This window comes from Camelina sativa, chromosome 11, assembly GCF_030686135.1.
Source record: "Camelina sativa cultivar CO46 ecotype springtype chromosome 11, ASM3068613v1".
Lineage (NCBI taxonomy): Eukaryota > Viridiplantae > Streptophyta > Magnoliopsida > Brassicales > Brassicaceae > Camelina > Camelina sativa.
Genome location: NC_141890.1, coordinates 26,157,183 through 26,182,579, shown reverse-complemented (window position 1 = coordinate 26,182,579; position 25,397 = coordinate 26,157,183). Strand labels below are relative to the sequence as shown.

At 35.4% G+C, this 25,397-nt stretch overlaps 1 protein-coding gene and 1 pseudogene across 2 annotated transcripts; one reads left to right on the top strand and one right to left on the bottom strand.

The window, feature by feature from the left end:
- Window positions 1-14,736: 14,736 nt before the first annotated feature.
- On the top strand, window positions 14,737-16,737 carry LOC104728254 (uncharacterized; annotated as a pseudogene).
- On the bottom strand, window positions 16,681-23,602 carry LOC104724122 (uncharacterized). 2 transcript variants are annotated; one of them, XM_087476016.1, is made up of 16 exons: window positions 22,975-23,511; window positions 22,648-22,851; window positions 22,380-22,525; window positions 21,878-22,146; window positions 21,700-21,801; window positions 21,373-21,576; window positions 21,105-21,250; window positions 20,603-20,871; window positions 20,429-20,526; window positions 19,669-19,816; window positions 19,149-19,588; window positions 18,326-18,840; window positions 18,182-18,242; window positions 17,817-18,095; window positions 17,314-17,575; window positions 16,681-17,173 (listed from the first exon to the last, which is right to left on the bottom strand). In XM_087476016.1, the coding sequence occupies exons 4-16, from the start codon at window positions 21,926-21,928 to the stop codon at window positions 16,857-16,859; spliced, it is 2,892 nt and encodes a 963-aa protein (XP_087332142.1). In that variant the 5' UTR covers window positions 21,929-22,146; window positions 22,380-22,525; window positions 22,648-22,851; window positions 22,975-23,511; the 3' UTR covers window positions 16,681-16,856. The 2 variants fall into 2 exon arrangements, with proteins under 2 accessions (XP_087332142.1, XP_087332143.1); XM_087476017.1 differs by lacking the exons at window positions 21,700-21,801; window positions 21,878-22,146; window positions 22,380-22,525; window positions 22,648-22,851 and having other exon boundaries at window positions 22,975-23,602.
- Window positions 23,603-25,397: the final 1,795 nt, after the last annotated feature.

Here is a 25,397-nt window from a genome sequence, read left to right as displayed (position 1 = left end):
AGTCTTCGGAAGGTCTAGGAAATACATTCTTTGAGATAATGCTTTGCGCAACTTCGTTTTGATGTGAAACCGATGCAAGAAAATCTGACTTCGTTTTAATAGTAAATGTCTGACTTTGGCTCATTTTTGGGTATGCACCAAGTAGATCCGGTTAGACGATATCAAACTTGGTTGATGATGAGAATCGATCATAGTCAAAGGTTATTTTCTAACAAAATGATATATGTGAGGCGTGCTAGTCCAACAACGCCCCGGGTGGCATTATGCCTGTTTATTTCGTCCGACGATTACCAAAAAATAACGAGTAATGCATGGACTGATCGGTTTTTATCCGATTCAAATATTTTTTTACTCCAAACTAACTTTTAGGATTTTCTTTTATTATTTATGTTAGAGGTTTGACTTCTTGAGATTAAACGCTGGGAGACTAGTTTAACTTTATCTTAGTGATTTGATTTCAAAAACTGAATAGAAGTATAGAACGTTGCCTGAGTTAACTTTATTGTAGTGATTTTATTTTAAGAACGTTACATTATCTTATTCCTGTTTCATTATCGTATTTATAATTTCATGAATCCCTACAAATTTTCTATGCCCAATGCTTTTATCTTATTGATTTACGTCGCTTTCATTTCTGTTTAATTTGAGTAAAAACAACAAAAATCTCTTTTATGGTCTTAACTCTATTTGAGTCTAACAAATTTGTAGTGTAATTTTTGGTATTTTTTGGATTTGATCCTAAAGTATTACATAGTCATGTCTTTTGACTCTGGTAGTGTACACATTAATTTTTAATTGTTCTTTAATCAAAATTCATTCAAAAATATAACCTCAGACAATTAACAATTAAATTAAATGAGACGTTAAATGTTTTGAAAAAAATATCCAATTCTTCAAAAACGAAATGTAAAATAAAAACAATTTCCACAAATGATCGACATCTCTACTCTCTCTTTCTCATTATCTAATAATATAGATCCGGAATCTTTTTATCGTTCCAAATATCATTCCGATGTTATCAGAATTACTACCAAACTAGGTTTTATCCCATGGTGTACCACAAGTCTTTTATTTTGTTGATATATATATTGTTAACGGTTATAGCTAAAGTTTTGTAGAAACTCTTGATTCGCAAGTTGAGAATATACATTTTACGATTTGTTAGTTAGGATTTAGGAATGAATAATCTGGCATATTCTTATTATGATTCTCAATTGATATTATTGGATTAATAGTGTACATTTAAAGCTAATAAGATCTTACCAAATATGTAATCGTTTATTAAACGCAAATTAGATATTTCCTAAGATGTATTCATCTTGAATTAGTTGCTATATTATAGAGATGTGAATTAATGTGATTAAGAGGATGTGGTTACATAATTTGGGTTATCAATTCTTTTTGTCAAACTCAGTCCTAAAAATTCGGCATGCAAATTAGATCTTTCCTAAGATACAATGGGCATTAATTGACATTAATTGGATGTAAATAAGTATGCTATGGGTTAAAAACCGGCCCAAAATATTCGGCAATCTTTAGGAGGATCCAGATAATTGAATCGGTTATAATTTTAGTTAAAAATCCGACCCGAAGTTGCCAAAAAGTGATGGCACCCTATTGTACTCCAAAATATATTCCAAAATGTATTCCAAGCTCTATATGTGGATATACTTGTTTGGTTACAAATATCCTAAGATAATTTTTAATACATATTCGTTTATAAAAATTCAAATCACATTATATACTGAAAAAAATCTAAAATTTTATTAACTTTATGTATTAAATAGTAATTAAAATAATTAAATATAAGATTAAATAAAAATGAAAGGAGAATTATATTTTAACCTAACATATTGATTTAAATTAGATAGATATATTTTAGGAAATTAATATTATCAAATAAAGAAATGATTGTGTTTGGTTGTAAGGATTGTAGAGAATTTAGTTGAGACTTGTTTGGATACAAAGATAAGAGAGGATAACACAAAAATGTACTTCAAAAATGTTAACATAGATGCAGAGATTAACATAAAAAAAATATTACCTAAAAGAAGAGCTTCATATATATCACAATGCACGGTAGTATTAGTTTATGTATCAAAATCTTTACTAATAAAAAGTAGAAGCTAAAAGCTCCTAAAGGCATCCAGATAGGATTTAAAACCTCCAATTGTGATTAGACATGTCACTAATTAACATTTTTTAAAATCTCCAGAATTTATACACTTTTCAAGATTAAAAAAATATTAAAAAACCACCAATAGTAATTAGCCACCTCACTAATTAACAATTTTAAAGGCGTCCACCTAAGCTTTAAAACAACCAATAGTGATTAGCCACCTCACTAATTAGCATTTTTAAAAATCTTCAGAATTTATATATTATTTAGATTTTTAAAGAAAAAGAAAAAATAAAAAAACCACCAATAGTGATTAGCCACGATTTATGGATTATAGAAATATCTATATAATAAAATATTTGTAAATTTCTCCTGAATTTATATATTATTTATATTTTTAAAGAAAAAGAAGAATTTAAAAAACCACCAATAGTGATTAGTCACCTCACTAATTAACAATTTTAAAAAATTTCCATAATTTTTATATTATTTAGATTTTTAAAGAAAAAGAAAAAGTAAAATCTATGGAAATAAAATCTATATAATAAAATATTTGTAAATTTATGGTTGAAAAAGTTTAATCTATACTAAATAAAAGTAGGAGCTATAAGCTCCTAAGGCTGTCCACATAAGATTTTAAACAACCTATCGGGATTTGACATGTCACTCATTATAGAAATATCTATATAATAAATATTTGTAAATTTCTCCTGAATTTATATATTATTTGGATTTTTAAAGACAAAGAAGAATTTAAAAAACCACCAATAGTGATTAGCCACCTTACTAATTAACAATTTTAAAAAAATTTCCATAATTTTTATATTATTTAGATTTTTAAAGAAAAAGAAAAAGTAAAATCTATGGAAATAAAATCTATATAATAAAATATTTATAAATATTTGGTTGAAAAAGTTTAATCTATACTAAATAAAAGTAGGAGCTATAAGCTCCTAAGGCTGTCCACATAAGATTTTAAACAACCTATCGGGATTTGACATGTCACTCATTAACATTTTTTTTAAATTTTCAGAATTTTCTATATTAAAAATTATTTTAAACAATCTATCAGGATTTGACATGTTATTCATTAACATTTTTTTAAATTTCTGGAATTTTCTACATTAAAAATTTTTAGAAAAAGGAAAATTTTAAATTTATGAAAATAAAAGAACTTTGTACAACGTCCCACATCGGGTAGAAAATTTTTAGACAATGGTTCAGAACCCGTATAAATAAGATTAATATGCTTCCAACAACGAATGCGTAGGAAAGCTTGATTTATTAGGCGTCCAAGTTTAAAAGTTTTATTTGGTTTGATCCGGTTTTTTATTTGATCAAACTAAAACTTTAAAAAGTTTCAAAAACAATTATAATATTTAAAATTTTTAAAAGTTAAATATTATAAATATTGAAACTTTTCTAAAGGTTCAAATATTATATTTCAAAACCTTTTAGAAGTTTAAAATATTATAAATATTGAAACTTCTAAAAGTCTTAGCTTTTAAAAGGTTTCAAAATATTATAACTTTTAAATTCTTAGCTTTAAAAGGTTTTTTAAAAGTTTAAATTTATTCGGTTTGATCCAGTTTTTTATTTGATCAAACTAAAACTTTAAAAAGTTTCAAAAAAAAAATAATATTTAAATTTTTTAAAAGTTAAATATTATAAATATTGAAACTTTTTAAAAGGTTCAAATATTATATTTCGAAACCTTTTAGAAGTTTAAAATATTATAAATATTGAAACTTCTAAAAGTCTTAGCTTTTAAAAGGTTTCAAAATATTATAACTTTAAAATTCTTAGCTTTTAAAAGGTTTTTTAAAAATTATAATTTATAAATTTTAAAAGTTTAAAATATTATAAATATTGAAACCTTTAACCGATAAGAATTAGATATTTCACTAATTAATTACTATGCACAAATCATCTGAATATTACTATGCACAAATCATCTGAATATCATCTGAATGTTTTAGATGAATATTATATTTGATGTAATATAATAATTTTGTATTTGATAGTGATCTGTGTATGACTTTACAGATGATTTGATATTCTTGCAGTAAATTTTTTATTTTTAAGTCTAAGAAAGATTGACGTCGCAAGATCATTTGATGTTGTTTGAGTTTAAAGAAGAAGAATCGACGAAAAGTTGTTTTAACTATACATGTGTTCATATACAGTAAATAATATGAAGAATAAGAAACATTGAATAAAAAACACGAAAACATAGGTGGTAGCGATCAATTAAATATGAAAAATGTGATAAATTCATGATTATAAAATTGTTTCGTTTTCCTGGTGGTCAAAAAAATAGTTTAGGATATGTGAGGTCACCAGTTTGATCCGCTTCGCCTGGACGTCGAGTTAAATTCATGATTTTTTTATCAGATTTGATTTTATAACACAACTGATTTTTATATTTTTTTAAATGGTGTATCTGAAATTTAATTTTTTCCTTAATACTAATTTAAACTTTTTTATAAGATAATATTTCATTACCGTCATCAATCATATATAATTTTCATCGAAATATATCAAATAAACCCACTCATAGCATGGGTTCAAAACCTAGTATTACCTAAAAGAAGAGCTTCGTATAATCGTTTGATCAGTTTCTAATTGACATATACACATCAAAAAGTCTTTATCTTTACACTATTTTTTTTATCAACGAATTTACACTATTTCTATAAAAAAAATGTTTCCAGCTTTGAATAGGTTTATTAACTAGTATTGGAATTCATAAGCACGCATATTCTTAGCTCTCCATTATCAGATTATATCGCATGATCTTACTCATTTCCGATACTAATTGATTAATGTAAGAATATGCAAGGGCTAGTATATACTAACTATAATTATTAGATTAGCGACACATATTCTAATGGTAATATTGCACTTTAGCACACTTTTTGTCTACAATACACTTTCTTAGATTGAATTGTCAAAAACACCCTTTTACTAAACCACCTCTTTCCCAACCAATTCTTTTTATGCACACAATAATATGCTCAATAAAAAAACAAAAGTATCATCCTAACCACATCTTTTCTTCAACAAACCTCACAATATCTTTTTTCTTTTCTTTTATTTACAGCAATATCTTCTTATTTTTCTTTTCTTTTATAATTTCTTAATTTTCAGATCCATCATCTTCATCACTCTCTTTCTCTCTCTCCAATGAACATCTTCACCACAAAAAAAAATGGGGAAACTCTAGATACTCAGTTCATCTCCCTCCCTCCATGATATCATTCTCACACATGCTGTTTTACCTTCTTCTTCATATCTCTAATTTATTTTCATACTCTAGATACAAAGCTTTGACTTGGATAAATGCCAAATTATGATGAAATCTATTTTTTAATCTTAATAAAACATTCAATCCAAATATTAAAAAAAATATTTTACTACGAAATAAAAGGAGAAATAAGGAAAAACCATATATCTCCAATTCATCTTCTATTGTTATAGTTCTCACTTGCTTCGTTCTCTCCACAAGGACTTTTAAAAAAGGTAACATATGGGAATTGGTTGTTGATGGTACAAAGAAACTAAACATATGGTCACTGTTTCGTGAACATCATGTGGTCAATTTACATGTAAACTAACCATATGATCAATGTCTCGTGGATAACCCTTAAGAAAAACAACATATGGGAATTGGTTGTTGATGACACAAAGAAAATAACCATATGATCATTGTCTCGTGGACATCATGTGGTTAATTGACATCTAAACTAACCATATGACCATTGTCTCGTGGACAACCCTTTAAAAAAACAACATATGAGAATTGATTGTTGATGCCACAAAGAAACTAACCATATGGTCACTGTTTTATGGACATCACGTGGTCCATTTACATGTAAACAAACCATATGGTCATTATTTTGTGGACATCATTGGTTTTGAAGATTAAGGGGAGACGAATTAGACATGAACAAAATCCAGAAAACTAAATCGAAATCCAGAACAAAATACAGAAAACGAATTGAACTCACATTATATAAGCAAAGCTTCTAGATCTTCTTTCATGAAGATTGTATAAAAAAAAACATGAGTGCAATTTCCTTTTCGTTGACAAAAAAATAGAGAAATACCAGCAACAATAAACCTAAATCAGATATGAAGAGATCTAATTTCAAGTTGGACATGAACAAATAGAAAGAAAAATAAAAATAATTGATGGAGAGGAAGAAGATGAGGAAGAGAGAGAGATGGAATTGGCAAAAAAGTGGAAAAACATGTTTGAGGCTAAAATGGTCTAAAAATAATGTGAACAATGGAAAAATTGACAAAAAGTGCCTAGTGGTCAAAAAGTGTGTTAAATGAACAAAGTTTCCCACAAAGTGTGTCTCCATGTAAATCTCCATATTATAATTAGCTACAGATGACATGATATCACACATTTCTAATACTCCCTCTGTATCATAATAGTTGATTTTTTAGGATTAGCACCAAGATTAAGAAAAATAATAAATATTATATTATTATTAATTACTTTTGTTTTATATTTCTTTTAATACTCATTTACTTATATTTTTCTCACACTTGTCATTCAAATGCATGCATATATTTGATTATTTATTATAAAAGTAAAAACATTAATTAGTTGTTTGATTTTAAGAATAAAAATACATTAAATAGACTAAAGAAATCATCCTGTGATACATGAAAAAATCCTAAAACATCAACCTTTATGATACAGAGGGAGTACTAATGAAGTGAAATGGTACCAATGAATTTGAGTTCGTGCGCCTCACCAATGAAGCTGGCTCTCTTTTTCTTTACACTGGACACGATTTTGGTGGAAAACATTTTGCAATGCTGCACTATTAAAATCGTTCTGTAAAATAAATGCTAATTAGTTAGTTATAAACATAAAGTCCATTTACCTGAGCAATAAGTTCTTAATTAGAAATTTTTAAAGGTGAAAGTTGGAATCGAAGAATTGTTCCAAACCAAAACGAGTTGGACGACATAAATTTTACCAATGTCGAAAAAAATCATTTAAAAACTGGTTTTACTCATGATTTAGCTTGTAAATAAGCCTAAAGGAGTTGTTAGTTGTTACCACATGGTATATATATGAAACAGTATTTGTTGATGATAGTAAACCCCAACTTGAACTTCCACCCCTTGAGATACTTCCTCTGTTTTTTTTTACTTGTTACTCTAAGAGGAATTCGATTAACACTTGATATACAACATTTTTGACATTACCATTTGTTGATTGCTGAGGCGATTCTTCCACTTCCTTAACATTTGAATCCACTTTATGCACCATCAATACATCAGAAACGGAATGTAGAACCTGTAAAACTGAGGCACTCTCCAACGGTTCGATTAAGGGATCTGAATTCTTCACCGTTTCCACGAACGTGTCAGGATTCTTCACGACTTTCTGGATTTGATGAACTTCTTCTATATCATCGGAAGCTGGATCATCGTCACGTTCCATCATGACGATCCGAAATCTCTTGTGATTTATCTGTTGATGACCAGGAGTGTCTTGTTCTTCACAAAAGATGCATAAACGTTTTTTCATTATGTCATACACCTCCTCAAATGAATACTTTAGGGGAATCATGCTTGTGTGAGGAAGATTTTGGTCCGAAGAGCTCGAATGCACTGATACCAATGAAACAGTATTTGTTGATGATAGTAAACCCCAATCCATGAACTCACCGAGAATTCGAGGAAAGGGAGATCTCAGCCTAGCAAGTGATTACGAAGGAAGAAGAATCACTTGTAAGGGATTGAGAATCAATAGATTGTTAACAAAGAGATTTAGGGATTTTGAGAAATTGTTTATTTGATTGATTAGATTTGTAAATTGTGGTTAAGGCCATACCCCATACATATAGAAGCCAGAAAGATGAAATAAGTAAACCATAAATCATAATTAACTAAACCAGAAATCAGATAGCCTAAACCAGGTTATTAACCGGTTTATCCTGTAACAATATATCAAACAACATTGAAATTATTTTCCTAGGAAACACATGATACTTGAATACAAAGACTTCTCCCTACCTACAAAGACAATTCAATAAACTATGAGATTTGTTTTTTTTTTTATGTTAGATTATATGTTTTAGGGTTTTGGATGCTATATGTTCTAGAATATTAAAATTACGGTTACTAATTTCTTTTAGAATTATTTTAACTTTTAAATATGTTTTTTGGATATTACAAATAAAATGTTACTTGACCAAATGTACATCCAAATTAATAATAGGGAGATATAAGTTTCATATATGTTATATTATATTTCTATATATATATATATTAATGATTATATATGTTATTGTTTTTATTGAGTTATTTTGGATTATATATATATATATATACATATATACTCCTTTCGACAAGAATCACAAGATATTTTTATTATGTTTTATATGATATTTTTATTTTCTAATAATTCTGTTCATGTGAAACAAAGATTTAAAATTTTATGAAGTTAGTAATGTGAATATAATAGTTTTGAAAATGATCTAATGTTTTTAAATTATTGATGGCTAAAAATTAATGGTGTTATTTCTTAAATTTGTCTATTCGAGCAAGGATTCTCCACATTTTATTACATTCAGTCACCAATTTTTTCTTTTTCTAGTTTGTGTTGATGAAAAAGCTTATGTTACCTTTTTTTTTATCAACCATTGGGCCACAACATGCCGGCCCATTAGCCTAATCCATATATTCGTAGGAAACGGGACTCGATCTCTAGTGTGATGGTGTCTTGTGCATTAAGAACTTACCTTTGACCACTACACTTAGATCACTTCACATCTTATCTAATTCTTATACTTATTACTTCACTCAAAGTTTGGTCCGACTGACGGAAGTTTAGCGTCCCTTTTATCAAATTAATTTGGCTTCTTTTCTTATATTTTAGCTCAATGCGCCATTTTAATTTAAACTTGTACTTTTTCATTCTTCTTTCTTAGATTTTCCTTTTTTTTTTTTGCTATGATTTTGTTGCTCGTGGTTGTTGAGTAAATTACCAAATCCCAAGCCTTTCTATGATCCATTAGTTCATAACTAAACTGTATGAATTAAAAATAATTTTCTTGATTATTCTCTACTGATTTGTCAGAGACCATCATACAAGGTCCAGAGCAAGGACCTAGGCTTTAGAACCTGATGTTAAATGGGGATTCAGGTATGAGTTTCGACTTGACAAAGGATTATGTTTACATTTTTCTGAAGTCAGCTGCTGAAAGTTAGTGAGGAATTGGATGAAAAATATACACCAAACAGTCTTTGAATTCTAAAACCAAACCAAATTATCAAAATGGTTTTATCTATAAGAGTAAATAGTAGAAGTGTATAAGTCTAGGGATCTCCTTGTAAATACTTTAACACTAGGTTCCATCTCTATGTATATATATGGATGTAGCTACTCTGTTTTCATATATACAATCATACATTCCTTATATGGTATCAGAGCTTCGATAAACCCTAAAAAAAATTTTGATTTCCGTCGCTCTCCGCCACCACCACGACAACCTCTGGTAACAACTCTCCTTTGTCTGGTGAGGTCATCTTCACCAACACAACCACGCTGTTCAACGTCAACACTGCTAACGTTACCAAGCTCAATGACACGAACTACCTTATGTGGAGTCTGCAGATCCATGCCTTGATTGACGGCTATGAGCTTTCTGGTTATCTCGATGGATCTCTCCCCCTCCTCCACCCACCATCATTGTAAATGCCACAACAAAACCAAATCCTGATTTCACGTTTTGGAAACGTCAAGACCGTCTTCTATACAGTGCTCTCTTGGGTGCAATGTCGACCTCCGTTCAGCCGTTGGTTTCTCGTGCTACCACTGCTGCTGAAGCATGGGAAACACTCGCTGCAATAACCGAAGTTCATGAACGACTCCGTAATCGAGAAGTCACACTCCAAACTGCAATCACAACTACGCCATTCCCAGTCTCTGCAAATGTTGCTCAATACCATCGTCGTAGCGACTACAACAACAACAACAACTACACCTATCGCAATCACAACCGCTCTTCCCGCTCCAACAGCAACAACAACAACTGGCAAGGCAACAACAACAACAACAACTGGCAAGCCAACAAAAACAACAACAATAACAACCGCTCATTCAGGCTGTATCTAGGCAAATGTCAAATCTGTCACACACAGAGACACAGTGCTCGCCGCTGTCCGCAGCTCCACTCGATTCAAGCCTCCGCTCCACCACGTTACAACACCTCATTTACTCCATGGCAGCCACGCGCAAACATGGTGGCTACTACATCGCCTCCGGCCATTTCAGATAGTGGTGCAACTCACCACATCACATCTGATCTCAACAACCTCGCTATTCACCAGCCATACAATGGTGGCGATGATCTCACCATCGCCTATGGCTCGACCATGCCAATCACTCACACGGGTTTAGCGCTTCTTCCCACTCAAACTCGCACTTTGAAACTAGACAAAATTCTTTATGTTCCTAATATACACAAAAATTTAATATTTGTCTATCGTCTATGCAATGCTAATCAAGTCTTTGTGGAATTTTATCCTGCCTTATTTCAGGTGAAGGATCTTTGTACGGGGTCCCATTACTCCAAGGTCGGACTGCTAATGAGTTGTATCAATGGCCTATGACGAGTCCCAATGTTGTTGCAATGATGTCTGCTGCTGGTCCACGCCCAAGCCTTCTCTCTTGGCACTACTGTCTTGGCCATCCAACCTCTACTATTTTACATGCTATTGTTTCCTCATTTTCTCTCCCTCTTGATTCCTCATCCCACAAAAACTTATCTTGCTCAAAGTGTTTCATTAATAAAAGTCACAAACTTCCTTTTACTCACTCTACAATTCTCTCTACTCGCCCTCTTGAATATGTTTACTCTGATGTTTAGACTTCTCCCATTCTCTCTCACCAAAACTACAAATATTACCTTATTGTTGTTGACCATTTCACCCGCTATACATGGTTCTACCCTCTTAAACGGAAGTCCGACGTGAAAAAAAAAATTATTGCCTACAAGGCTCTTGTTGAGAATCGGTTTCAAACACGTCTTGGCACTTTGTTCACGGATAATGGGGGTGAGTTCATCGCTCTACGGCGCTTTCTCTCAACATATGGTGTCTCACATCTCACTTCTCCACCCTATACTCCTGAACACAACGGTGTGTCGGAACGGAAGCATCACCACATTGTCGAAACTGGTTTGATGCTTATGTCCACCGCGTCGGTTCCTAAAAGATATTGGCCATATGCTTTTGCAACTGCTGTCTTCCTCTTCAATCGGATGCCAACTCCAGTTCTGTCCATGCAGTCTCCGTTCCAGAAGCTCTGTCAAACATCACCAAACTACGCAAAACGTCGGGTTTTTGGCTGCCTCTGTTTCCCTTGGCTACGACCATACGCACACCACAAACTTGATGATCGGTCTCAACGTTGTGTCTTCCTTGGCTACTCGATGATGCAAAGTGCCTATTATTTCCTCCATGTTCCCACCGGTCGAGTGTATACCTCTCGCCATGTCCAATTCATCGAAGATGTCTTCCCTTTTCGTGATCTTCCAAAACTGCCGGCTACAACAGATTCCGTCTCACCGGCTCCGGTCCCGCACTCACCGGTTCTAGTCCAACTACCTCTGGTTGCTCCATCACCAGCACCTCCACCTCTGGTTGCTTCATCTCACATATCACCGTCGATCATGTCCGGTGGATAACACAACAAATGGGCCTCTCACCACTTCTCAGGCCCAACAGCAACAAACACAAACCCACCACCCTACGACCAACCCAGCACAGCCCACGAACAACGTTGTGTCTCCGTCTTCGCCAACAGCTTCTCCGCCTCCGAGTTTGGGACCCCTGGACTCGAACCTTTGCCACTCCACCTCGAAATCATCTCAGGTATTGTCTTCTAAGTCTTCTTCTTCTTCTTCTCCCTCTCCTACGGAGCCTACTGCTCCACAAGAAAATGAGATGAGACCCACATCTCAGCCACTCCCTAAGTTTAATGAGCCTACTACTCCACCTCAAAATGAGTTGCGTCCCACAACTCAGCCACGACCACAAACTAACATCGTTCCGCACCGAGCCCGTCCAATTCAACCACAGAACCAAACAACGACTATTGAACCACCACAAAATAACCACAATATGCAAACCCGTGCCAAAAACAGAATCACCAAACCAAACACCAAACTTTCTCTTCATGTTGTCGCTTCTCCTATCTCCCTAAAGGAACCTACAACCATTGCACAGGCCTTGAAAGATCCGAACTGGAGTCCTGCTTGCTCCAAGGAATATGATGCTTTGACTATCAACCATACTTGGGATCTTGTTCCACCTAATGCTCACCAAAACATTGTTGGCTGTAAGTGGGTTTTCACAACTAAATTTCACGCCAATGGTGTTCTCGATCGTTACAAGTCACGCTTGGTTGCAAAGGGCTTTCATCAACAATATGGTAAGGACTATGCAGAGACCTTCAGCCTGGTAATCAAATCTACCACCATTCGTCTTGTTCTTGATGTTGCTGTTAAGAAGTCCCGGCCACTCAAACAACTTGATGTCAACAATGCTTTTCTCCAAGGTGATCTCACTGAAGAAGTATACATGTCCCAACCACCTGGTTTTGTTGACAAGGACAGACCTCACCATGTTTGTCGTCTCCGCAAGCCTATCTATGGCTTAAAGCAAGCGCCTCGTGCGTGGTGCATGGCATTGAAGCAACACTTACTGGACGCAGGTTTCACCAACTCACTTGCCATGCATCTTTGTTTATTCACGGCTCTGGCTCCACTATCACTTATGTTCTGGTCTATGTCGATGACATAATTGTCACTGGCAATAACCACTCCGTTATCGCATCGGTTCTTACTTTCTTCTCACAACGATTCTCCATCAAAGACCCAACCGATCTGCATTATTTCCTTGGTATTGAGGTTTCACGGACATCCACTGGTCTTCATCTCATGCAGCGCAAGTATATCATGGATCTTATACACAAGAATAATATGCACAATGCCAAACCGGTGTCCACCCCTTTGTCGGCCTCACCGAAACTAACTATGGCGACGGGTACTCCTCTTGATGATGCTTCACAATACCGCTCTGTTGTTGGAAGTCTCCAATATTTATCCTTTACACGTCTGATATATTCTATGCCGTCAATCGCCTCTCTCAATTCATGCATCGTCCAACAACAGATCATTGGCAAGCGGTGAAACGGGTTCTTGGTTATCTTGTTGGCACACCTACACATGGTATCTATCTTCACGCTAATTCTCCTATCTTTCTCCATGGTTACTCAGATGCAGATTGGGCAGGTGATACAGATGATTATGTTTCCACCAATGGGTATCTTATCTACAATGGCCGCAATCCAATCTCTTGGTCTTCGAAGAAGCAAAAAGGTGTGGCTCGTTCCTCCACCACGGCTGAGTATCGGGCGGTCGCCAACACAGCTGCTGAGGTTTGTTGGTTGTCTTCTCTCCTTACTGAACTGCGCATACGTCTTCCGCAACCCCCGGTGATTTACTGTGATAACATTGGTGCCACCTACTTATGTGCAAATCCAGTCTTCCATTCACGAATGAAGCATATCGCTATCGATTATCACTTTGTTCGCGACCAGATACAAACAAACAAGCTTCGTGTCTCTCACGTTTCTACTCATAATGAGCTGGCTGACAGTCTCACCAAACCACTCTCAAGAACAAACTTCCAACGTGCGTGTCTCAATATTGGCGTCAACAAGCTTCCTTCATCTTAAGGGGGTGTATAAGAGTAAATAGTAGAAGTGTATAAGTCTAGGGATCTCCTTATAAATACTTTAACCCTAGGTTCCCTCTCTATGTATATATATGGCTGTAGCTACTCTGTTTTAATATATACAATCATACATTCCTTATATTATCTTCCAAACTTGAAAATGAAAGACCAAATTAGTTACTTCATGGAATTCTTAGCTTCCCAAAGGGACCGGCAATATATGGATGAACGTTGCCAATACTCATTCCTTTTGCCCTATTTATTATACTTCTATGCGCCTCATGAATGCAAAACAATGAGATACCTGAGAATTTGAGCGAATAACGACCATGTCAAGTCCTTTGAATCTTCCAAGTTCCAACCAGTCTATAAATACTTGAAGCCTCGAGAACTTTTACATTGAAGCTCTTCTCTTTCTTTGCTTACGCAATCTATCTTTATCTCTCAGATTTAGGAGTCCTGATAACACCTAGGTGGTCTTCAACGAATTTGTTGTTGATACGAGTTACAACTCACCTATTTTACTAATACATCAGTCCTTTTTTCGATAACAAATTCACTCTCCATCACCAAAAGAATATGTAAGAAAAAAATCTAGCAATTTAATTTTCTGATGTTGTGTTATCAAATTTAAGGTATTCTCAATTTTTTTTTTTTTTTTGGTAAGCACAAAACAGAACAAAGAGTAAAAATATTAGTTTCCTGTTTGGATTAAGTCCAGTCTTTAGGATTCAGTTTCGGGCATAATTAACGCAACCACTTCCAAACTCTTTCCTTAAACCCTAAGAGAACGAAACAGATCCAAAACTTTTTCAAGAAAAAACTTCAGATTCTACCCTACAATGGCAGATTTTGCAGCAAATCTGTCCATCAAAGCCAGAGAGATTCTCTCGACTCCAAGCCATAAAGGCTTAGTGACGCTCGTTGATCAACTCTTCACGCCTAGAGAATCCGAAGACTACTTAAAAGCTCGTATTCTCTACGACTTCTGCGTCTCTAATTTCGCAGACTGCTTAACCCTAAAGCTTCTCAAGATCTATAGATTCTCTTCTGACGACCTCGTCAGAATCCGATCGATCTCGCACCTCTCTGAAACTCTCACGGAGTTAAGAAACCGCAACAACTTCGAGATCTCTGGCCTCGCTCTCGACGAGATCAAACCGCTTCTGATTTCTTGCTTGACGGTGCAAAACCCTAGAAAGGTTGATACTGACTACTTGAGAGTCATTGTTTCTTTCGTAGCTTATAACGTTATGGTCTCTCGTAATGAACGATGGGAAGAGCTTAGTGATTATATACTCTTGCTTGTGAATCAATATCCGATTAGGGCGTTTAGTTACTTCGTAGATTTGCCATCGCTTTACGTTGGATTCATTCACAGGTTCTTCCAGAGGTTACGTGAGGAAGTATACAAGGTTTTGCTTCGTCCTGAGAAAGATAGAGATGTATATTGGATTTTGGCTTTGAAAGCTGCTGTTAAAATGGGGATCAGATTATAGATTCCGACAAGAGATTCGATTTGACAAGAGATATACTTCACAATGTTCTGAAATCTGCTAGTGATGTTGTGTGGATGGAGATGGAAAGAGAGTTTCTGATAAGAGAGGGATTAAATCTCTCGAGAGTTACCTTGAGAAAGACGCTAAAGTGTGTAAATGGAGTACCAAACAATGCCGTTTTGTGGCATCGTTTGCGTACGGGGTCTCAGGAGTAGGGAAAAATACAAAGGAAGCTGCCAAGAACATCTTTGTAATGGTTACGAAAATGGATAAGTATGTTCCGAGTTCGGCCTTCAAACTCAACCATTTTTGCGTTGATAATCATCAAGATGTCAGAGTTGGATATGACCTTGAATTGTACTACCAGTTTTGGAAATGTACTCCAGTGGAAGTCTTGAGTTCCTTTGCAGCAATTGGTTCTGATGATCGGTCAAAGAGTGATAGCAATCAGACGACTCTACGATATAGTCTGTGATCACACTTCAGACCAGTGGGAAATAGATGTTTCAGAGATCAGAGGTCTTCAGCCATTGCTCATCAAATGCCTAAAGGAAGAAGGAATGTCTGAGAACCTGTACAGGATTCTTGGTCAGGTGGTGTTCCATGTTGCACAGGAGACGTTTAACTACGAAAAGGATCCATGGTTTGATCTATGGGACTATATAGCATCGGAAAGCAAAGCAGAGTTCAAGAAAGCGGTTTATATCTTCCAGTGTTTAACAATGCAGCTTGAGTTTAAAGAATTTGTGGTTCCTGCTATAGCCAATCTTCTTCCAGAGATTCATAGCAGGCTAACTGCACCAAAAGAGTTGTTATTTGATAACAGTAGCTGGGTCTTGACGTTTACGGGTGCTTACTGTTCAGCAATTCACTTGCTAGAGATCAAAAGTCACGCTGGATACGTTAAGGAGATTGCACACAAGATGATAGATTCTGTGAAAGAGCTTGTGGAAAGAGGAATGGAAGTTGGGCTTGTGATGAGAGCTTTTAGAGATCTTGAAAGCATTGTGGAGAAACAATCGGACTGGTACATGACCTGTGAGTACAGATTCCTTAAAGGTTTGCTTCAGAGGCTCTACACAATCAAAGGTATGAAATGGAAAGTAAGATTGTGTTGTGGAGAATTAATGTTAAGATCGAGAGGTCAGTGGATGATAATCTTAAAGTGTTCCCAAAGAGTGAGTTTGATCGACTGAACCAACCTGAGCCTTAGGCAAATTCATTCTTGCAGTATCCAGTTTTCTTTTTTCATTTGTAGTTGTTTGTTTTGGTTCTTACAAGGATCCATGGCTGAAAAGATTTTAATACTGTCTTTTCCAAATCCAAGTTTTTCCAGAGCAAACATAACCTGAGATCACATAACAAGCAACTTACAAGAAGATATCTGTCTACAATATTTTTACAACCGACTTGGTAACAAACGCACAAACAACAGAACGAATCCTAAAATCAACTCCCTGTAATTATTCATCAGATTCATCTGAATCCTCAGCTGTAACGTCAGATGAACCTTGTTCTTCTTCATCATCCTCATCTACATTGCTCATTTTCACTCTGCTTGCCGTCATTTTGGCTAAAGCAGCAGCTTTACTTGCTCGATGTGATCGGTTCATCAAAGCAGAAGGTGGAGGAGATGCTACTTCTTCTTCTTCATCAGAGGAAGTTTCTCTAATCCTTACTCGTCTTCTTGACTGAGCTGGTCTTGTTGAGCAAGGAGCAGGTGTCTTTGGCACTGTTGTAGTTGCAGTGATATCCAAGTTGTAGCTTACTCCGAGTGTTTCTGTAATTTGCCATTTTAGCAAAAAAAACAATCAAATTCTCTAAAGCATGGACAAAATAGACTCTAAAATAACTTTAACCATCTAGTTTTACGTGTAACTAAAACCAAACAGTAATGTAGAATGCAAAATATCAATGTACCAAAGATGGAATCGGCTTGATCTTGTGTAAGCTCTTCGCTGGGACAAACATCCAAAGATTTTAGATGTTCAAGGATCGGTTTCACGTCCCTAAGAAGCTCCTTCTCTGAACATACAGAATCTGCAAGTTGGCTTAAAAGCTTTTTCATCAACTTTATCACATTTTGTTTTGATGGTTTCAGATGGAGCAGCACAAGTGTTTTGCCCAGTGCTGCAACATATGCCTTCTCAGCTGCAGTCTTTTTTCCCTTGAAGTTAAGCATCTATGGGAAACAGTATTAGCAAACGGGTTAACCAGTGTTACAGACATCTTGAGAAGATGATTGCTCTCAACTAACTAGAAAGGCAAAAGACATTCTGATGGTGAAAGTGCAACTACTCTCTATTATCGCATTAATGGACAAGAAAATTTTGGTCAGATGTATGCTTTCTTCATTCTCCACTAAACTTTCCTGGATTTTGAGGAAAATGCGATACGATAGACGTCTAAGGAAAGCAACTAACCTCGATGGCTATGCGTATGGCTAACCCTTCTTCAGTACAGTTTAGTAAAGGCTGGATAGAATCTTCTGGTGAGTCTGGTGATTTATTGAATTGGGTTTCAGGCTCACCTCTTGTCTCTTTTTTGTAAAGCGGGGTTTGCATCATCTGTAGAATAAATCTGGATGCTTGGACTGCACGCTTGCGTTGATTTGATACAACGTATGACGAACTTTTACAGTTTCCATCAATACCAGGCCACATTGAACGTATGAGAGGAACAAAAGCCTTTGACACGTATCCCTGCATTGCATGAAAAATCATTCAGTAGTGTTATACAAATACACCATTAAACCTCTTTCTCTTAAGGACATCATGGTTTCTGTTACCTTATGCTTTTCGGAGAGGGAAGCATAGTGCTCAAAGAAGACAGATAAACACTGTTTAAACCTGGAAAATGAATAAGAAGAACAAATCATTAGTATTAGTTCTGGTGAAAAAAGTTACCAATTGAAAGCAAAAAATCTCTATACCTCAGTTGTTCTTTTGACTCCTCGCTGAAATATAATGCAATCAGCTTTCCCAAAACAAAAGGATAAAATGATGCAGGCAAGCTTGGGTACTTCTCTCCTAGAAGAAGAAGTTTTGCAAACCCCTCCCCAATGGTTGCTTTAACCGACTCATGTTCATTACTATCTGCGAATGCTCTCCAGTCATCACTTTCAAGTCCAGCATACAAGAGATCGAGCATTTTAAAGTTCATATCCTCTTCGGCATTGGATAAGTCGATGGGGGCAAAATCAATGCTCTCATCCTCAAATTGTGACAAGAGATCTTGTCCCATTGCCTTATCAACTTCTGTTGGGCTATGCCACATCCTAAGATCAACTAGTGCCTTGCAAGCCATGATACTAATAGGAGGAGGGCTTCTACAAAAAGCTACCCGTAGCTGCCTTATAAGCTCTTCACTAGGCTTCTTCTCTAACAAACCAAAAAGACCAAGGCATTTTATAGCAATCCTCTGCACATCCAAGTGAGTGTGCTTTGCCTGCATGACATGAATCATATCAGAAAGAGTGTTTGTTTGTGCAAGTGCCAAGTTTTTAATGCAAAAGGGTTTCAACTGTATGATAAGCTGTTTCCTTAAAATTGTTGACACCTTTTGACAGTTTTTCAATGAAACAAAAGGATTCAGAGATCATATGGAATATCAGCATCTTAAATGTAAAATTGACAATGAAAAATAAGCTGCTTGATAACCTCAAGGTCAAAATTTAAGAGAAAATAAAACAAGAAGCGCCCCTAAGCAGTGATATATGACAAAAGGAAATAGACAGAGGAGAGTAGAAAATATACCCCTGGAAGCAACAAAGCATGCAATATCTCTTCTGGTTCAATAGCCTTTCCTTGCAGTGAATGCAAAGATTTTCCATTTTCCAACAGAAGACTTGTCAAAGAAAGCATGTGCATCCACTGCAGGAAATCCGCAGTCCTTTCCCTACAGGGTCTTGCTAGTTTTTCAACAACAACAAGTATAACTTCTTCATATTCTCCAGGGGCAGCATGGAAAATCTTAGCTAACTTGGACACTGCATCAGCCCAATCTTTATCACCACCAAGGTTTATACCATCTCCAATCACAATACTGTTCCCATCTTCATCTAATTCTTGCTCAAAAGGTCTGTGGAGCAGCTCCTGAACAAAAGAACTTGCAGTCTTGTGGAGCATTGCATCAGAAAAATCAAGCATGGTGCCCAGCAATAATAGCTGCCTCGAAGCAAAGTGATGATTTGGTCCTGAAAATTATATGTAAGCAAAGGGTATAACCCAAACCAAAACAACTATGTTTTGGGATTTTATAAAATATTTGACTCACCAGCTTCTATATGAGCTTTAACTAGATCAACATAATCAGATACTGATGCAGGAAGAATTCTTTCCAGCAAATCATTCGCATCTGAAGCTTCAGCGGCATAAACTGCTGCCTCAGCTCCCATCGCAGTAGCAGCATCAGAACCCTTTGCCTGTGTGACAATTTCATCATTATTAGTGTGTACCGTATCTACAACCACTATGCGCATAATAATCACTGCAAGAACAAGGAATTTTATTTCAAATGCTATTCTATATAGCAAACAATATATTCTAAGAGGATTGTGACTTAGCTCAGGCACAACCTATAGATACATATGCGTTCTCAAACAAAAGGCTATGCAATACAAGAAAACGTGATGCAAACTGTTAATACGTGTTTTCTTATTATGATAGTATTGATGCATTGATTTCTGAGACGTTTTTGTTCAGTTTGACATGTGAGGTGTTCGAAGGAAAAAATTTGCAGTAAAACGGTAACTTGAAATCAGAAGGAAAGCCAGGTTTAGACAAATCATCACAGGAACTTTAAATAGAAATTGTCCAACGTCCAAGATAATGCCAGTAAAAATTAGCATTCTCTGGTTCGTGAATCAAGCAGTCAGTTATGGAATTCATCAAAAACATCTCAGTTTAAGCACAATATAATCCAGTTAAGCTAAATAGGTAAATATTCGGAAATTGTGGCTTCACAAAATACATGTTTGAAGCATAGAAGTACCTAACCTCAGAGCAATGAATAGTTGGTAAGTTTACAGACTTACTTGAGCACTTTTGCTCAGTTTCCTGCATATAATCCTCCAGTAAAGAGCAATCTCTGGCTCCATGAGTTGGATGTTGGGTACAGAACAAGTGCTCTCATCTAAATCAGGTAAAGAAAAATATAAGCACATGCAGAAACTATGCATTGCATATGTATAGTACAGAGTTAAACAGACCTCTAGCTTCACCATCTGCTGACAATATGTACTGCTGGATGCTTTTGTCATCGCTGGGCATTATCAATCCTTCACTTAACAGAACTTCCAACGCCGATTCTGCTACAGATTCATATGTTTCAACATCAAGGTATTTAAGAAATTTAATAGGATCTCCTTGACAAGAGTTAGACAGCCATTGATCTTTCATTAGCTTCAAACATTCTGTTGAAACATTTACAGCACGATCAGCGAGTCCTCTCTGAAGAATCGTGGTCCTAAGCTTGATGCTAACACAACAAAATGGAAGAAATACCAGTCAGGAGAAAGAGAAGGACAGTAGGAAAGAAGAAATACAACTTCCGTCAATAAGGTCAAGTGTAGAACATTTGTTACTAAACAAAATGGCATAAAGCTTCTATCTGAATAAAGTAAAAGAGGCAGAAACTTTAGGCTGAATCTGACTATGCAAAACGATGAAGAAAGAAATAAAGAGACCAAAGCTCTAAAAGCCCAAATTCACCTGAGACTCTGAAGAGGAACTTTATTAGCCAGAACTGAGTAAGCAGCTTTGCGTACTGATTCATTAACATCGAGCGTGCAATCAATAATTGCTTGGGTGGTTGCAATCGAAGGAGGCAGAGATAAAACTATTGTTTTGCGTACTTCCTGAAATCATTAACAAGGTAACGCAATATGACTTACATTGAAAATGTGATGTAGGATGTAGCTATTAAGTCCATACTTTGATAGCAAAACCAAAAAACAGTACGACAAGACAGAAACTTTACCGGATTCTGTTCCAGGGGAAGCACCTCAAGAAGCAAATCAAGAATATCACTGTTCTCAGGATCGTTCACAAAGCGTGAAAGAGACCTGACAGCAAACGTACGGATAACAGGAACTTTATCTCGAACACGCACCATCATACAATCAATTACATCATCCCACAATTCATCCGCAACTTCCACTTCATCTGGCAGCCTCAATATGATCTGTAAATACCACAATGTACAGAAGAATAAGCGGAAACACTTAAAAAGTCTCAAAATTCCTAACAAGCTAATCTTATATTTGACCTAAAAGACCTTTACCCAGTAAATTGAATCCTAATATACCTCTGAGATTATCTGACACGCTCTAAACCTAGCGTTTCTATTCGCAGCCACGGACCCAGCCACCAGAAACTTCAGAAATTCTTCTAGAACAAGTGCTCTCATCTAAATCAGGTAAAGAAAAATATAAGCACATGCAGAAACTATGCATTGCATATGTATAGTACAGAGTTAAACAGACCTCTAGCTTCACCATCTGCTGACAATATGTACTGCTGGATGCTTTTGTCATCGCTGGGCATTATCAATCCTTCACTTAACAGAACTTCCAACGCCGATTCTGCTACAGATTCATATGTTTCAACATCAAGGTATTTAAGAAATTTAATAGGATCTCCTTGACAAGAGTTAGACAGCCATTGATCTTTCATTAGCTTCAAACATTCTGTTGAAACATTTACAGCACGATCAGCGAGTCCTCTCTGAAGAATCGTGGTCCTAAGCTTGATGCTAACACAACAAAATGGAAGAAATACCAGTCAGGAGAAAGAGAAGGACAGTAGGAAAGAAGAAATACAACTTCCGTCAATAAGGTCAAGTGTAGAACATTTGTTACTAAACAAAATGGCATAAAGCTTCTATCTGAATAAAGTAAAAGAGGCAGAAACTTTAGGCTGAATCTGACTATGCAAAACGATGAAGAAAGAAATAAAGAGACCAAAGCTCTAAAAGCCCAAATTCACCTGAGACTCTGAAGAGGAACTTTATTAGCCAGAACTGAGTAAGCAGCTTTGCGTACTGATTCATTAACATCGAGCGTGCAATCAATAATTGCTTGGGTGGTTGCAATCGAAGGAGGCAGAGATAAAACTATTGTTTTGCGTACTTCCTGAAATCATTAACAAGGTAACGCAATATGACTTACATTGAAAATGTGATGTAGGATGTAGCTATTAAGTCCATACTTTGATAGCAAAACCAAAAAACAGTACGACAAGACAGAAACTTTACCGGATTCTGTTCCAGGGGAAGCACCTCAAGAAGCAAATCAAGAATATCACTGTTCTCAGGATCGTTCACAAAGCGTGAAAGAGACCTGACAGCAAACGTACGGATAACAGGAACTTTATCTCGAACACGCACCATCATACAATCAATTACATCATCCCACAATTCATCCGCAACTTCCACTTCATCTGGCAGCCTCAATATGATCTGTAAATACCACAATGTACAGAAGAATAAGCGGAAACACTTAAAAAGTCTCAAAATTCCTAACAAGCTAATCTTATATTTGACCTAAAAGACCTTTACCCAGTAAATTGAATCCTAATATACCTCTGAGATTATCTGACACGCTCTAAACCTAGCGTTTCTATTCGCAGCCACGGACCCAGCCACCAGAAACTTCAGAAATTCTTCTAGAAACTCGTCGCAATCGGAATCACCATCTGGATTATTACAGCGAAGACAAGCGAATTCCGCCGCGAATCGCACAACACGCTCCGCCGCGGCGGTTCACCGTTGAGCGGCGATGAAAAGAGGGGTTAGGGTTTTGAAAAACACCGAAGAGAATCGACGGACTGAAGAAGGGGAAGACGAGGACGAGGAGTCCTCTTCGTGGTCGGACTCAGGTGAAGATAGTTTCGATCGGATTGTGGCGAGCTCCTTTAGCTTTCGGTTGTGAGTAGCGTACGATGTGCGAGTCTCGTTTAGGTTCTTGGCGATTTTCTGGGTTAGGTTTCGATCTGAGTCGGAAGCCATGGCGATTTCGGATTCTTCGCCCATTTTTTTTTTTTCACTGACGGATTTGAAATTCAAAATGTTTCGAATCGACGCTCTTGTGAATGTGAGGGTTTAGATCTGTTGTGTTTCAAAAAAATTTGGGTGAGCGGGACGATATTACCTTTTTAAAAAAATTAAAACGATAGATTTGTTAAATGGACTGTTTTTTTGTTAATAACATAATTAGCATTAGCATAATGTACCGTTTAATAGCTCGTTTTTTTTTAATAACATAATTTCAGCATTAGCATAATTAATCGGGCCAAGAAGAAATATCAGATGAATTAATGATTGGTCGGATTTTAATTCAGAATCAACTCTTAGTGGTTTAATATTTGGTTTAATTCGGGTTTTGAAGTGTAAACCGATGTAACCGAGATTTGGGGATATTTAAATATAAAACTTTTATTTTAGGGAGAAATAGGTGTAGAACATTTGTTTGATGGATATATAGAACGAGGTCAAAGTTCGGGTTTTATCTGGCTAGATATGATAATTATCGGAGGAAATAGCCCGTTTTTCGGATAAGTATATATTGTATGACGATAGTATAAGTAAAAAATAAGCAGTTTGAAAATTTTAAAATATATGGTGAATGGTTGAGGGGATCAAATATTTATAGAGTAAGAAATACTGATTTTATTGTTTTTTTATTTGTATATTATATTAATTGTTGTTATGCTTTATTTGTAAATTTTAAATAAAATAGTTATATTTTAAAAATATAAACATATACAAAATTCAGTTGGTCAACTACTTGTATCATCCTTTTACAATATAATAAAATGTCTGAGGTGTTAAAGAAATAAATACAAAATTCAGTTGATTTGAAAATACTTATGGACTTGTTTTGTAGTCACATTTAGGTATATGATGCTTATGGGCCTGTTTGGCACTCCATGAGCGGACTGATGCTCCTTTAATAGAAGAGGGCTGGTGTGGCGTTTTACAACTAGTGATGGCTTTGGGGCAAATGGTGGTTATAGAGTTCATACTTGTCATTTGAAAACATTATTTGAAGTTAGTAAATACCAGAGTTTTTTCGAGGATGAAGGTTGTTGTTTTGTAATCACTGACATTTATGTTCATTTTACATGTTTTTCCCCGTGCCGAGATTTAGAGGTTTTCACACCTCTGGGGTAAGTAGGGAGTAGTAGGAGCTTTCAAATTTCACAAAAAAATTGGAATTACTATTTTAAAAAGATGATGATCTTGTTTAGGCTTTTGTATCTTTATGACCGAATGGTTTTCTCTGGAAATAATATTCTCTATCTTTTGGATTGTTGAAATCATTTATCTTTGGCATTGTTTTAGTCGCTTTATTTGTTGTCTTTTGGTTCGGGTTTTAAAAATTGTTTTGCGAACATCATTCTGTGGTTTTCTAGCAATTTTCATCCTTGTAAGTTGAAAGATTCATGAAAGGTTTTTACTATAAGAATATTTCTTGATCTTTGCTTAATATAAAAGGTTTTCGTGGCAAAAAAGGGAAAACAAATCGATTGTACTCTCTTAAATGGAGAACACAACAGCTGTCTAATATCCGATTTTGTTCTCTTTTTCTATTTAGAGCCTAATTAATACTCAATCATCAAAGCACAATTGTTTTGAAGGATAATAGATTGAACCCCTTTATTAACCTCGAAATAAAATAAGTAAATAAAATTTGTATACATAATTGTAAAATAAAAAACTCAAACCGCTTTTTTATAAACCAAACCGATATATAATTTCATTCTAATTGTAAAATCTAAATTCTAACCACCTCATTTGTAAGTCCAGACCGACATATAATTTTCTTTTAATTATAAAAACTATACCCTAACCACCTCATTTGTAAACCCAAACCGACATATAATTTCGTTCTAATTGTAAAATCTAAACCCTAACCACCTCATTTGTAAATTCAAATTGACATATAATTTCATTTTAATTGTACCATCTAAACCCTAATCACTTCATTTGTAAACCCAAACCAA